Source organism: Amblyomma maculatum, chromosome 6, assembly GCF_055883805.1.
Source record: "Amblyomma maculatum isolate TAMU_Amacu chromosome 6, ASM5588380v1, whole genome shotgun sequence".
NCBI classification, from domain to species: Eukaryota; Metazoa; Arthropoda; class Arachnida; order Ixodida; family Ixodidae; genus Amblyomma; species Amblyomma maculatum.
In genome coordinates this window covers 169,796,333-169,810,557 of record NC_139349.1, presented here as the reverse complement: position 1 = coordinate 169,810,557, position 14,225 = coordinate 169,796,333, and the positions used below count along the sequence as shown (strand labels likewise).

At 43.6% G+C, this 14,225-nt stretch overlaps 1 protein-coding gene across 1 annotated transcript in view; it reads right to left on the bottom strand.

Annotated features, from left to right (window-relative positions):
* Positions 1-12,758, bottom strand: part of LOC146187385 (F-box/WD repeat-containing protein 8-like) — an 86,724-nt gene extending 73,966 nt beyond the window's left edge. Inside the window, exons 1-3 of the mRNA XM_084607665.1 lie at positions 12,123-12,758; positions 8,868-8,972; positions 3,942-4,106 (exon numbers count right to left, since the gene is read on the bottom strand). Of these exons, the coding sequence (XP_084463791.1) occupies positions 3,942-4,106; positions 8,868-8,972; positions 12,123-12,566 (714 nt within the window). The 5' untranslated portion in view covers positions 12,567-12,758. The remainder of the gene's footprint in view (positions 1-3,941; positions 4,107-8,867; positions 8,973-12,122) is intronic.
* Between the last annotated feature and the right edge of the window lie 1,467 nt (positions 12,759-14,225).

Genomic DNA, 14,225 nt, shown 5'->3' with positions numbered 1-14,225 from the left:
GTTCGGTACCCACGTGAAATTTCATTTTGTTGCAAATAGATTTTAAAAGTCAGCTGTTTTCATCACTTAAACTGATATGCTTTCTACAAGAAACAGTGCATTTTATGTCACAAACTTTTCCTGCATGTAAATATTAATTCCAAGCTGCGGTAAAAAACAAGGAATTGAGATCTGCATCAAATAATCTCAGGCACTTCATAAAAGGACTCACATTTTCAGTGGCTGCATCAAGCAATTCAATGTGTGTACAAGTTTTTTTGTTTTTGTTTTTATAAGATTTGTGATGTCATTGCTTAGCTTAGCACCCTTCCTGGCCACAAAGTGCTTTTTGGTTTCAGTGTACTGTTCTGGTTGTTCTAAAATGGTTTAAAAGAACTTGTAGATGGGCTAGATGGTTTTCAGCTAGGAAACTTCACACAGAAAAGGGCCCTGAGATGCAGACAAATGATCTAAAATGGTTCCACCCAGCACTCTGAACAGTGTTTCACTGTGGAGGAGAGAGGTGACACTAGGGAACGTAATCCACCAGCTCAAGATGTTCAAAAACAACTCTGTAGTTGCCCCTTGAAAAGATACCAAGGATAATTACAAGTTGACCTACTGAAAGACCACCACACTCTAATCAAAACTCTTGCAAAAATGGAGCTCTTAACGGTAGTGTTGTAATCAGCGGCCGACTTTTGGGCGCTCATCCTGCACTGCCATTCACTTGTCCTTTTCAGTGCAGACATCATAAGACTGAATCGCAAATATAACGAAGAGAATGCGCTGTTGGTTCCTTCCTTGTCCTTTAGCACAGTTGTAATCTAGAGCACATCACTTACACTAATTTATTTAGACACCTCCAGGATAACAACCCTTTTTTGTCTAATGCAACATGGCACCAGGAAGGAATTTTCTTAAGATATGCAACTGATAGAGTTTGCTCATGATGTCGCTTTCTCAATTAACAATGGTAACCAGGTTGACTGCATACTTTTGGATTTTCAAAAAGTTTTTGATTCTGTCGCACATAATTTATTATTACTGAAACTGTCTACCCTCAAAGTCCCACCCTGCTCTCGTCGGTAGAAAGCAAAGCGTGGCGCAAGTTCATCAGACATTGCAGTCTATCGGGTGTTCCCCAGGGATCAGTTGTGGGCCCCTTTTTTTTTTTTTTTAATATTTATCAATGATATAGTTGATCGGGTTTCCAGTCAGGTCAGATTGTATGCTGACTACTGTTGCATTTACCATGACGTATTTGTGTAAGCGACTCCTATGAATTGCAAAGTGACCTTGACTCTGTCTTAGTATGGTTCAAAACATGAAACATGACATTAAATTTTTCAAAATGTAAATTTCTGCAATTTACAGATGAACAGCAACCTTTACCTAACCAGTACTGTCTAGATACCATTTGTTAAGAATTACAAATATTTGGGTGTTATCTTCGCAAACAACTTTTCATGGAATGACCACATAAGAAATATTGCTGCCAAAGCTAGCCGTGTGTTAATTTTTTTAAAGTGCAATTTCAAGCAGGCATCTGCTGATTTGAAGGAGACATTCTACTTGACAAACATGCGTCCCATCTTAGAATATGGCTGTGCGACTTAGGATCCGGAAACAAAAACAGTTTTTAGCAAACTTGAACAAATTCAAAAACGAGCAACAAGGTTTGTGTCCGCAAACTATAATTTCACTAAAAACTCCTCTCAGATGTGCAAAAATTTGGGGTGGCCTCTATTGCAATAGAGACGCAAATTTACCTAAGTTATTTAACAATATTTTTAGAGGCGCAACAAGTTTGTCTAAAGATTCATACATGAAAGCTCCCAGCTATATATACTCCCGGTTAGGTCATCCTTTAACGTTTCAAGAATACTAGTGCCGTATAAACGACTTTAAGAACTCATTTTTTCCTAAAACAGGAATAAATTGCCAAATAAGTTGTCTTAACCGTTTGATCTTCTTTTGAATATGGTCTTTTGTGCCTTTTGTTGAATTAATCGTTTTTGTTTTTGTGTGCTTTGTTGCTGTGCGTTTTTCGATATTTTGTATATGATTGTTTCATATTACGATATGCCATGTTCTTTAAGTCTTTCTTGCTTTCATAATTCTTTTGCTATTATTTTGCTCAGTATTGAAATGTGTTGTATTTCTTTTTTTGTAGATCTGCATGACTATGTATGCTTTGGAACTGTATCCCCCCCTGCAAAAATGCCGTCAAGGATGCTGCACGTACCTGAATAAATAAATAAATAATATGCCTTTTTAAGACTGAATCGAATGGTGAAAAGATTTTTATATCCAGTTTTATTGCCGATAAATGAGCCTTTTACTCCTGGACAAATGCCAGCACGAACAGTCACAATGTTAGCTGTGTGGAGCTGTGCTCCTTGAAGAAGGGTGCCTTTGTTTCGTTTGCTGATTGGGAAGCAGTGCCACCATTCAACACAAACTTGTTTGCATGCAAAACGTTTTTAAGACGGAAATTTAATCAAAAAAGCAACAAACATTTGGGCCTTTAGGGTATCCCATGAGTGGCTCTCGTGTGCAACTTCCCTTGCAGATGCCTGTTTGTGTACACCCCATCTCTCAGTTAAACATTATCTCACAGGTAAAATAAGCATACAGTCGTAAGCTAGCAGAATATGTGAAAGGCCACCCAATGAGTGGATGGAGCAGACTGAGATCTCAATTCCCATCAGAAAGAAGCAGTTGGCAGCTCCTGCCAACTTGCTGTCCCATGTGGTCTTCACAACCAACCAATGAGTGCCCAGCTGTGACACCTACCAACAACCACCTGCCAGGGGCATGCACCACCAATTTTCACTAAAAACGACAATGCTGGATTTTCTGTAGAATGGAGCCATCAAAATTTTCATTTTATATGCACAATGGATGAAGCATTTGACAAGAGTCCAGCCATACGCACTTAGAGGGCCACCGGAATCAGAGGGACATCGTAAGTAAAAGTAGAACCAGCGCACAAAACAGGGACAGAGGAAGAAGACAGCACTGTGGTTTGTGTCTTTCTCTTCTGTCTCTCTTTTTTGCGCTGCTTTACTTAAAATGAAGCACCAACTAAACCACACCAGGATTTTGATCAAAGGGACGTTGGCCAATATTGAGTAATGTGCTTTAATGAGAAAGAGTGGACTTTCACACTACAAATGAGGCTTTTTCCTAAAGCAGAAAAGGCCAGAAAACTTAGGCCATTCTGAAAAGCAAACTGCAATTATGTTAGGTGATCTTTCAATTGTGGACATCTGATACTGGGCCATCCTAATCCCAGAAACCATAGAGCTCTCAACATCATCACCGTCACGAGCCCGAAATGAGCGACACAAATAAAAATATCTTGCTAGGGACTCCCTATTCCTCAGCAACACGTACCTTTTTTCCATCAGGTGAACACCAGCAGTGCCCCAAAACGCCAGCCAATAAAATTTTACTATTAACGAAAATAGGATGGAGGGAATTAAACTGGTCCTGCCAGGCAGGTCTTCATATGACTAAGTTTGTCAGTCTTGCATAGCTTTATGTCGCCAGCACATATAAACATGCTGACAAAGTATCACCGTCATGCACTGCCTCTGCTACATTTATACAAAATGTTGAGCTAATTAGAAGCTGGAAACATAAGGCAGCCATGCAGACTTTTAAAACTGCAAATGTTCCACTCCGACCAAATTTACACGCCAAACACTTGTCAAGCCTTTCAATGCCTCTTTTCCACAAGCTTGCTGAACACATATCAAGTACCCTCTATGAATAACACAAGACATTGACCAAATTTCCATGAGCAATACCTGTGAAAAGTATCAACACCTGGAGCAGCCCACATACTTGGTGCAGACTGCAATTTTTCGTCTTTACCGATACTTGCACAGGGTGCATGGAGGGATTATGTGTTTGCCGGCGGTTGAACACAGGAAACAGACACACACACCCACCTTCCAGTTGTGCCTGAGGCGCGACTCCCACTGCACTTGCTCTTGCAGGTAGTGCTTCCAGTTGGTCTTCTCCACTGTGACCATCTCCTCTGCGAACCCCAGCCGGCAGCTGTGTCGGTGCCACAGCAGCTCGTCGTCTGCTATGCTCCTCCAACTGCGACTCACCTGCAGGGGGGACTCGGTGAGGGACACTGACAAATATCGCTTCTCTCATACAAGCCTATTATGCGCCTATCACATCGGTCATCTCAACCATTCGGTTTATGATTAAGCTGGCTGCCAGATTTCATTTACCATTCCATAAGGCAGCGAAATAGCGAATGAAGGCTTAGCAATGTCTCTTGTGCACAAGAGCTGCAATAGCTCTGAAAAGATAGCCCATAGGTACGCGCCTTGCTGCGTAACCACAAAGCAATTACAATTGGAAGCACACTATAATGCTTAGAGAATAAAAACCAGCCAAGGGACGAGGACGAAGGAAGACGATGTGTACATCATCTTCCTTCGTCCTCGTCCCTTGGCTGGTTTTTATTCTCTAAGACTATATACCAACTGACCCAGATTTCAACCCTCCTACTATAATGCTTACACGGGTACTAGAAGCCTGGTGACATCCAAAACACCCAACCAAGTCTCAATCGACGAGATATTCAGTGTACTCCCCAGCCACTTCATTCTGAAGCCTTCCGTGGTGGTGTGCCGCTTCAAGTTCAACAGTCGCCATGCCGGATGAATCCGTCAACAATTACACAGCATCACTGAAAAAGCTGTCCGCAAACTGTGAGTACGGCACCTCTCCGACTGAAATGCTGCTGGACATTCTTGTTTGCGACAGTAATGACGTGCCAATGCAACGGCGCCTGCTTGAAGAGCTGAATCTGACATTCAAGTTAGCAGTCAAATCCTTGTTGCGATAGAGACAGCCAGAGCAGACTCAAGCATGTTGATGCAAACCCAGGGCATGGCTGAAGCACAGCCAGTTCACACTGCAATACGAATGTAGATGAGATGATTGATAAGCTGTTGTCACTGCAAAGAGCTGCACTAGGCAACAGTATGCCAGCATGCCAAATCATGCTGCAAAGCATGCAGCAAGAGAGGACAATTAGCAGGAGTATGCCGCTCTATAAAAAATACAGACATGAAGCAAAAGAATGTGTCGAATAGGCACAACAAGCAAAGGCAACAAAAGCAGCCTAGCCTTGAAAACAGTGAGAATGTTTCTGCAACCACAGGCCTACGAGATGTGGCAAATGAACAGCGAGTAAACAGTCCCACTGTTCATAGCAGTCTTAAAAGTTGCAAGCAGATCTCTATGAACACGGGAGCCAGCATCTCTATAATGGGGGAAACCGCATTCCTAGAGCAATTTCCCATTCTCCCAGTAGAGCCTTCAGATGTAATTCTGAAAAGTTACTGCAGAAGACTTACACTCGTTAGGGGCAAAGTCACCGTGCCAGTCCAGTTAAGAAGAGAGGCTAAACTGCAATTGTTTATAGCTCCTGACGACTGTCCAACCCTTCTCGGGAGAAACTGGATCAGCGTGCTGCAACTTGATTTAAATGATGTCAGAGCTGTCGGATCCCTAACGAGTGTTGATGAACTCCTTACTCGATACAAAGATGTATTTTCAGATGAACTTTGAACAACGAAAGGCGTGTTGTCGAAGCAGATGCAGCCCTTAGGTTTTTCAAACCACGAACAATTAATTCTTTCACGCTTCAAGATAAAGTTGCAGAAGAGTTGCAAAGAATGCAATGAGAGGGAGTCATTACGCCCGTCAAGACGTCAGATTTGGCAGCCCCTACTGTTCCTGTGCTCAAGCAAGACGGCTGCATGCGCATAAGTAGCAATATCAAAGTCAACTAATTCTGCAACAGTACTGAAAAAGTACTATGTGCCAAGAGGGCAAAGCTTTCAGGAGGCCAAAAGTTCACAAGGCTATATTTGAAAGACGCTTGACGTCGACTCACAGAGGCTGGTGACAATCAACATACCTCAAGGACTTTTTCAGTACACTAGACTTCCTTTCAGAGTAGCTTCAGCGCCAGCCATTTTCCAGACAGAAATGGAAAATTTGCTTTAAGGCATGCGGCACGTCAAAGTGTACTTTGACAATATCTTAGTAACGAAACTAGAAAATGCAGATCCCTTCAAGAGCGTAGCCATGTGCTATAGCGCCTACAAGAAGCATGTCTCAAGCTCAAGCTAGAGAAATGTTCATTCTTTGCTCAAGAAGTAGAGCATCTTGGCCATGTCATAGATGCAAATGGACCGAGGCCGACATCAAAGAAGGGACAAACTGTCGTAAATGCTCTGAGCCAGAAGAACATCAAGCAATTTCAAAGCTACCTTAGACTCGTTAATTTTTACAGACGCTTTCTGCCTAACCTCTCGGCCAGCATGCTCTCTCAACAGTACTTCACCCTTTGAATGTCCTACTTACAAAAGAAAACTGCATGGAAGGGGACAAGCATAGAGAAACAAGTGTTCAGAAGAAGTAAGGACCTGTGCCTGTACTAGAACACTTCGATTCTTCCAAATTGTTCTCAGTTGCGACGCCTCACCGTACGGGATTGGAACAGTGCTTGCACATCCGAGATGAAACTGGGGCACATCCCATTGCATTGCATCGAGAATTATTAGGGTCAACTGGAAAAAGAAGCCCTTGCCATAATTTTCGGTGTCACAAAATTTCATCAGTAGCGTATTTTCCGGTTTATAAGACGCACCTTTGTATAAGATGACCCCTAATATTTAGAAACTTTTAACAAAAAAATCAGTATATAAGATGCACCTCAATGTATTCAGGTTAGGGCAACAGGACTTGACTTTATGTGCTTACTCAGTCATCGTGTGCTGTGTGCCTGAAATAAAATTTTGTTACGTGCGCGTGCGAATGATAAAAAAAAAAAAGGCAACACATGCACGAAAAAACTCTCACTGAGTGAGAGCAGAAACACTTTATTATTACTTAAAGCCTTGAAAGGCTTCATTTTGGTACGCGGTCGCCAATTTCTCAAGACAGCGCTCAGGCGTCCTATTTGTGCTCATAATCACGGCATTGATCGTCGCTGCATGCGGGCACTCTGATGTATGCAATAGCTACCAACAGTAACACATGCAATAGCCATCAAACAGTAAATCATAACTGGAAAAGAGGGTAGCTTAATCTGGCTCGTCTAGGCAACGTGGAAAGGGTGAGGAGCATGGACGTCGCCACCTTTTGGCATTCTGCCAGCGAGACGGCTATACAATTCTAGAACACTGTACATAATGACTGCAAATATTGTAACCACAGGCGTCACTACCGTTACTGTTTCATGATAAAGTTCGCCTATGAACACTGCGCAAAACAATAAAAAAATGCACATAAGATGCCCCGTTGTATAGGGTGCACTACCGAAAATTTTGTAAAAAAAAGTGCGTCTTAAACACAAGAAAATATAGTACCTATGGGGTCAAGATTTCAAAGTGATAACTGATGACAAGTCTCTTCTGGGGCTCCTCGGGCAAGACAAGCCTATTCCTGATAAATCACCCAGAATGATACTCTGGGCAATTGCCATTTGTGTACCAACCAGGCACCTGCATCAACAACGCCGACGCGCTGAGCAGTTTACCACTTCCTACGGAGCCCGTCACAGTGCCCAAGCCCGCCAATATTTTCATGATTGCAAGTGCATGTCCCCGACTTCTTTCGTATGTTATCACATCTATGTCGTGTGCTACTTACTGGTGACGAGCTGCCAAAAGGAAGCGATTGGGCGATATTCCAGAGCCAAACAAAGCTTAGCGTTCGTGAAAACTGCATTCTACGAGGAACACGCGTTGTCGTTCCCAAGCAACTGCAAGCAGAAGTTCTCGACCTACTTCATGAAACTCACCCAAGCATGGAGAAAATGAAAGCAGTTGCAAGAAGCCACGTTTGGTGGGATGAACTCAACAGTAGCCTTACAAAGAAAGTGCAACTCTGCAAAAACTGTCAAGAACATCAGAGATTAGGACGGAAAGCACAGTCAAATCTATAGCCATTTCCAAAGAAACCATGGTCGCGATTACATGTGGATTTCGGTGGTCCATTTCAAGGCCACTACATCTTTGTCTTAGTTGACGCCTAATCAAAAGGGTAGAGGTGGTTCCCGTTTGTGCACCTTCAGCGGACGCCACAATATGATGTCTGAGAAGCATTTTGCGACTCATGAAATTCCAGACATCGTTGTCTCTGACAACGGCACCGCATTCACCAGCGAGAAATATGCTGACTTCTTAAGCAAGAACGGCATTCGGCATATCCTGATCCCACCATACCATCCAGCATCCAACGGAGCAGCGAAACATGTCATGCAAACAATAAGGGGAAATTAAAAAAAAGCAGTGCCTGGAGACTTCCAGACAACTCCGACTCCTCAAAGCAGCGTCCCATGTGTTTCCCGTTACCATGAGCGTCTTCTCTACGGCACTAGAACCGGTCTGCGTAGGGAAGAAACGTGAAAAGAAAGAGCGGAATAAATGCTCTCCCCGTGTACAGCAAGGAGGGCCAGTCTGTCTCCCTCTAGCGCTGTGCGTGGCCGCTTTCTGGGCGCCTTTACCCACGCCCTTCTCAGGGCACGTTAGTGACCCACGCGTAGGTCAGCTCATACAACACCTGCAATAATTATGCCCTGAGAAGGGCGCAAGTAAAGGAGCCCAGAAAGCAGACCACACACAGTGCTAGCAGAAGACAGACTGGCCCTCCTCGCTGTACACAGGTAGAGCGTTTACTCCGCTTTTTCTCTTCCCGCTCCTTCCCCTTGCAGACCGGTTCAGGTGCTGTAAAAAAGACGCTCATAGCAACGAGAAACACATGGGACGCTATACTTGAATCATCACAGCCATCATGCATCAGACACAAATGCTTCCACCATCAGCACATAGCCACCTCACCTGTGCACATCTGCAGAGGTCCACTATGTCCAAATGTTTGAATATGTTGATGGCCACTTCACGAGGAAGACAAATGTCGAAAAATGGAATCTCATCGATCTCGTTCTGGAAAAAAAAAAAGAAAAAAGGAGAGTGAGCACGTTCACATCCACACGATTTCCTTCACCTCACGAAAGCCTGCAGGGTGGGCATGTTCACATGGAAATAGCATTAATTTGGGTTCCTGTGCCTTGGGTTTCTATGCCACCCGATAAACAGCACTAGGAGCATTACAGCAGAGCTTGAAAGGCAGTCAACAGGGTATGCTAAGGCCACTAAGTTGGGGCAGTACACGAAAGAGAGAGAGATATATAAAAAATACCTACGCTGGCCTCAAAAATGGTTCACATTAAAGGTGCAGTGGCAAATCCGGAAGAGGTCACAGTGGGATATCGAACAAATGCAAGTGAACGACACCTAGCTAGCCGAGATAATGAATAGGTAACAGACATGGAAGTAGAGCATGCAATGCAAAGAAAGCTGAGCAATGGCTGTTTAGGTAGAACTTGTCAAGCTAGTTGGTTCAAACCTTAATGCAAGGAAAGAGCTGAGCTAGAGAGCCATGGGGAAGAAGAGTCAAGACACACACAAATGCAGTCTCACTAGTGCCGCTCTGTCCTTACATCAAAGGCAAATGGAAAATGTCACGGTGAGTGTGACATTTTCCCCTTGGCAAAGAAGAGGGAGATGAGAAGAAGAAGAAGTTGAGACGTGCCTGAGTGTAGAAGAGGAAGTGTTTTCCGGTTCTTCTTACAGTTGGTAGTGTGCGCGTGTGTTGTGGATCTTCTCCTGTGTTTGTCTTTGTTTGCGCCACATATCTGAATACGATGATGCACCAACTAGCCTCTCAAGCCGTTATAGTGAGGCTGCAGCTGACACAGGACAGCGTTGGCTGGAAAATCATGGGAAAAGCTTTTTTCCAGCGGTGGGCACAGTCATACTGATGATGATTGGGAATCTCTCCTGCACGGCCAGATCATCAACTGCTGAGAACCGACAGCTACATAACCAAATCATCCCACTGGATGTTTCATACAGAGGTTGGGCCATAAAGTCAGCAGTGGGGCCCCAGATCTTCAGAAAACAGGCTATGGTGGAGCAGCCGCAGGAATAATCATAAAATGTCCTAACCCTTTGTCACTACAGTACAAAAGAGCTCATTTCCTCAATGTGGCAGTGCAAAAGTACTCTTGTGATAATGTTGGCACCAGAACAAAGCACTTCACTGATCTGCAGTTCTCTGCCATTTCTTTCTGTGCGCTATTGCTATTGGCACACTGCAGAACATATCAAGACAACATCAAGAGAAGGCATGATACAGGATGAGAACTGCTTTCCCTATTCCTCACCTGCACGGTTTTATCTCCATAATCTAGGCTGCGCAGCAACCAACCCCTGTCACAACTCTCGCATGCATGGAAATAAAACAAAGACTGGAGCAAGAAGGCAACAAAGTGAGAATCATCCTCACATTTTATACTACTGCTGTCTTTTTCTTATTCTCCAAATAAACATGGTGCAATCGAGACAGTTAGTGAAGACAGCAGGAAACAGTAAACAGAGATAAAAAGGGGACACCCCACTTCTATAAGCTGTTTTTTGCCATTGTTGTGCCATTGAATAATGGCACATATCCACAAGGGGGAGTGGCCACACACATATCTTGCAGAAATATGTAAATATGTAATAAGCTACCTGACAAGAGATTAAAATATATATATATATATATCATCATCATCATCATCAGCCTGACTATACCCACCGCAGGGCGAAGGCCTCTCCCATACTTCTCCAATCAACCAGGTTCTGTGCTAGCTGCATCCACTTGACCCCTGCGAACTTCTTAATCTCATCCGCCCACCTAACTTTCTGCCCCCCCCCCCCCCCCCCTGCATATATATATATATATATATATTTGAAAGAAAATAGACGAGGTGAAGAACACTATGCTTCTCTTGACATATATATATATATATATATATATATTGAATATTGACAGGACAAAGACCTTACTGGTCAGGAAAAAAAATACAATTCATTTCGACTCATCACAAAACTGAAGGGGAGAGATAGCAGAATCGGTACACCTAGCAGGGAATCCTACCAGAAGTGTTAATAAATTTGCACACTGCAGAGAAAACCATCCCGCTGCTAAAGCCCAGCTGAGTAGCACCAAACGAGAGTAAATTTGGAACAGTCAAAGATATACACAAATTTTTGCAAGGAATTTCAAAGAGTTTTCAGAGGGAGGCGAAACGGCAACAGGACAGGAAAAAATGATCCAGTCTCGAGTTCACTGCAGTATGAACACATGGATGAGGGAGAACAGCCACACCTGTGAACATAAAAGTTGAGGAGAGGAATCCTACATCTGGAATTTGTCAGACACACCACAAAAATAAAACTTCGTTTTCTCCACATTCCCTTTCGCTTCTTCATACTGCTGTGTATTCCAATCATGCACCATACATTTGAAGGCAGAACAATTGCATACAATCTCTAAGCTTGACAGAGTCTCTCCAAGCAGCCTGTTGTTAGTGCAACAAAATCTTAATCCTGCCGCCTTCTTTTATTTCAGTAATCCTTAACTGTTCCTGGCTGCTACATTAACTACTTGCAACTTGTTGACAGTAAAGTAAAAAACACAGGTGTGTCCATACTCCGAGTTCTTGTCATTATTGAAACCATCGCTATCTCTCTGGCCTCGAGTCATCCAATTGGTGAAAGCACCGGAACCAGATACCAGTTTTGTTGCCGCCACTTTCAGTTCTGGCGACTCCACCAGTTCTGGCGACTCCACCAAGGGAGATAACGACACTTTTGTTAATGACGCAAACTTGGAATATGGACTCTGATTTGTGCAACTGTGAAACTGTCCTTTGTACAGTCTGTCTCACCATTGTGAAAAGTATTTCCAAGACACTTTATGCTAGTCAGTATCAACAGATTCTATGGCTGGCAATGGTTTCAAAATAAAGTGCTTGTTACAACCTGGCTCGTATGTGTCCGTAGTTCTATTTCGTACAAGAGTTGCCTTTACGACTTTGCAAGGCATATCTTTGATTGCACGGCAGTGAGCCACTAGGCAAGTGTGATGCAGACTGTTCTGGCTGGCTGGCGCATAAATTCTGTGAATATCAATTTTTAAAGAAGCCCCATTGAAGTATACGACTTTGAAACTATAGTGAAGATTTGCACTTTACAAAAACCCATTACCAAATCGTTGATGAAAGTATCCACCAACGACGCACAGTCTGCAAGTGGACGCGTACAAGGCAACGCCGGCTCATTTGAGCGCTCAAGTGACAAGTCACTACTTATTGAAGCACGTTTTTTGCTTTCGAACAGGTCGTCATCAGTCAGTATTTCACCCTGAAGCAGGCGGTCAGCGATGTCGAAGGCTCTAGGCTGCTCCTGGCAGTGCAAGTTGGATTTTAACTGGACGAGACGCCGCTTTCCTGCTTGCTTCGGCCCGTGGACATCGTCCCGGGCAAGGTTCCCGGTTTCCCCACACGTGTTCCCGCGAAGCGCTTGGTCAGTTTCGCTCGCGTGAGACTTCCCGACGACGTGCCGTCTACTCTCGGTCGGGTTTTGCGCAATGTGCTGCTCGTGTTTCAGTTCGTGCAGCCAGTCCGACCTGAAGCGATCGAGTTCTGACATTGTGAGCTTAAGCTCTCAAGTGTCGTGTCCTGGAGAAGCACTTGGACCAACCGCGACAGGCCGCCACATGAATCACTTCGGCCACCGGATTAGCAGAAAAATTCTGTGATCTCAGTGTCTTTTACATGCACCGAGCTCCGCTTGCAGCAGGACAGCAATAACAAACGTAACACATCCGCACAGCTTCAAGCGCACAGCGTCGTTGGTTCGCTCGATAGTGAACTAGAATACTTTCTAGTGGCGCGAACGACGACGCTCGGGCACGCCGATTTTCATTGACGCCGCCAGATGGCGCCACTGCAACATCTACTAGTCGACTTTTCAATGCTTTCTTGCAATAGTGCGACATAGCACCGACAAGGTCAATGGCACCGATGCTTTTGTGCGCCTATTCAGTAAAAGTACTGATTTTTTCCCTATGCCGACTTATGTGGACCTCCACCCATGATAGAAGGCGTTTCAATCGACATTATTCGGGTATTCGCCGTTGCACTAGAGTGAAAGCGCTCTTATTTCGCTGGCGTCTGCTACAGCTCATGCGGGACGAGTTATCGCGCACTGTAAATCGTTACGGCACATTTATTTGTACGGGACGGGTATTTTTCTTAACCCTGCAGAACCCACTTTATTACAGATCCAACTCAACTGTCAGCAGCAGACTGCAGGTAGCAGAGTGGCCAGGCATCGTGCGGTGCACGTGGTTCTCGCATCTCTCCAACCGCGCGCCGCAGTAACTCTCCTTTGAAGGTTTGAAGGTTTATTAAAACGAAATACAAGTCAATTATAAGTGCATAAAAAAAGTTTGTACAGTAGGAGGTCCCGAAGTAAGACTGTCTGGGGGACCATCCATGAGTATAAATACACATGTGTGGCAGAGGATCTAGAAAAAGATATAATCAAATTGAAACCTATTAAAATATCGGCAATGAATAAGTTACACAATAGTAAACGGGCGTAAGTTTTCAAACAAGAAAAAAGAAAAAGAAAAAAAAAAGCAAATCAAAGGCATACATCAGGCAAAGCGCAAGAACATTATCAAAACACAAAAAATATCAGACATGGATTGGGCAATGGATGGATGCAAAGATAATAAGAACGGAAGCAGAGACAGATAAGAAGGTTCACAATGACAAACACTTTGACCGTTTGCTGTCGGAGTGGGGAACAGAAAATGTGTCCCAATGATTATATTACACTGCGCTATTCGGTATCCACTGGTAACCAGGAATGGTCATTTTAGCTTGATATCTGCTTAGCGTTAGGAAATTTGCCAACTGGTAAAGTGAGAGCTTAATTAAGGCTGTTACTTTTTTTTTTTTTTTTGCCAAAGTGGTCATGAAAAAAAAAAGAAATCCTACGCTTTGAAACGAATCATCCAGCGATATTCTGTGGCATCACCATTATTCTCTGTTCACAGCAACAATATCTGTTATAAATCATCGCTGTAAGCCAGGTGCTAATTAAAATCCTTTCATCATCTCATATGCATAACATATATATGCCAAAAATACATACATGAGGAGGGCAGAGCAATTTTGTTTCGGTACTTCACAAGGCTTCTCCACTGCTGTTTTATTTTATTTGAGTGCATGGGACAAAAGCCATCAACAATGAGTTGTTTTGTGAAATTATTGACTACACAAACAGTCCTAAGAGCAT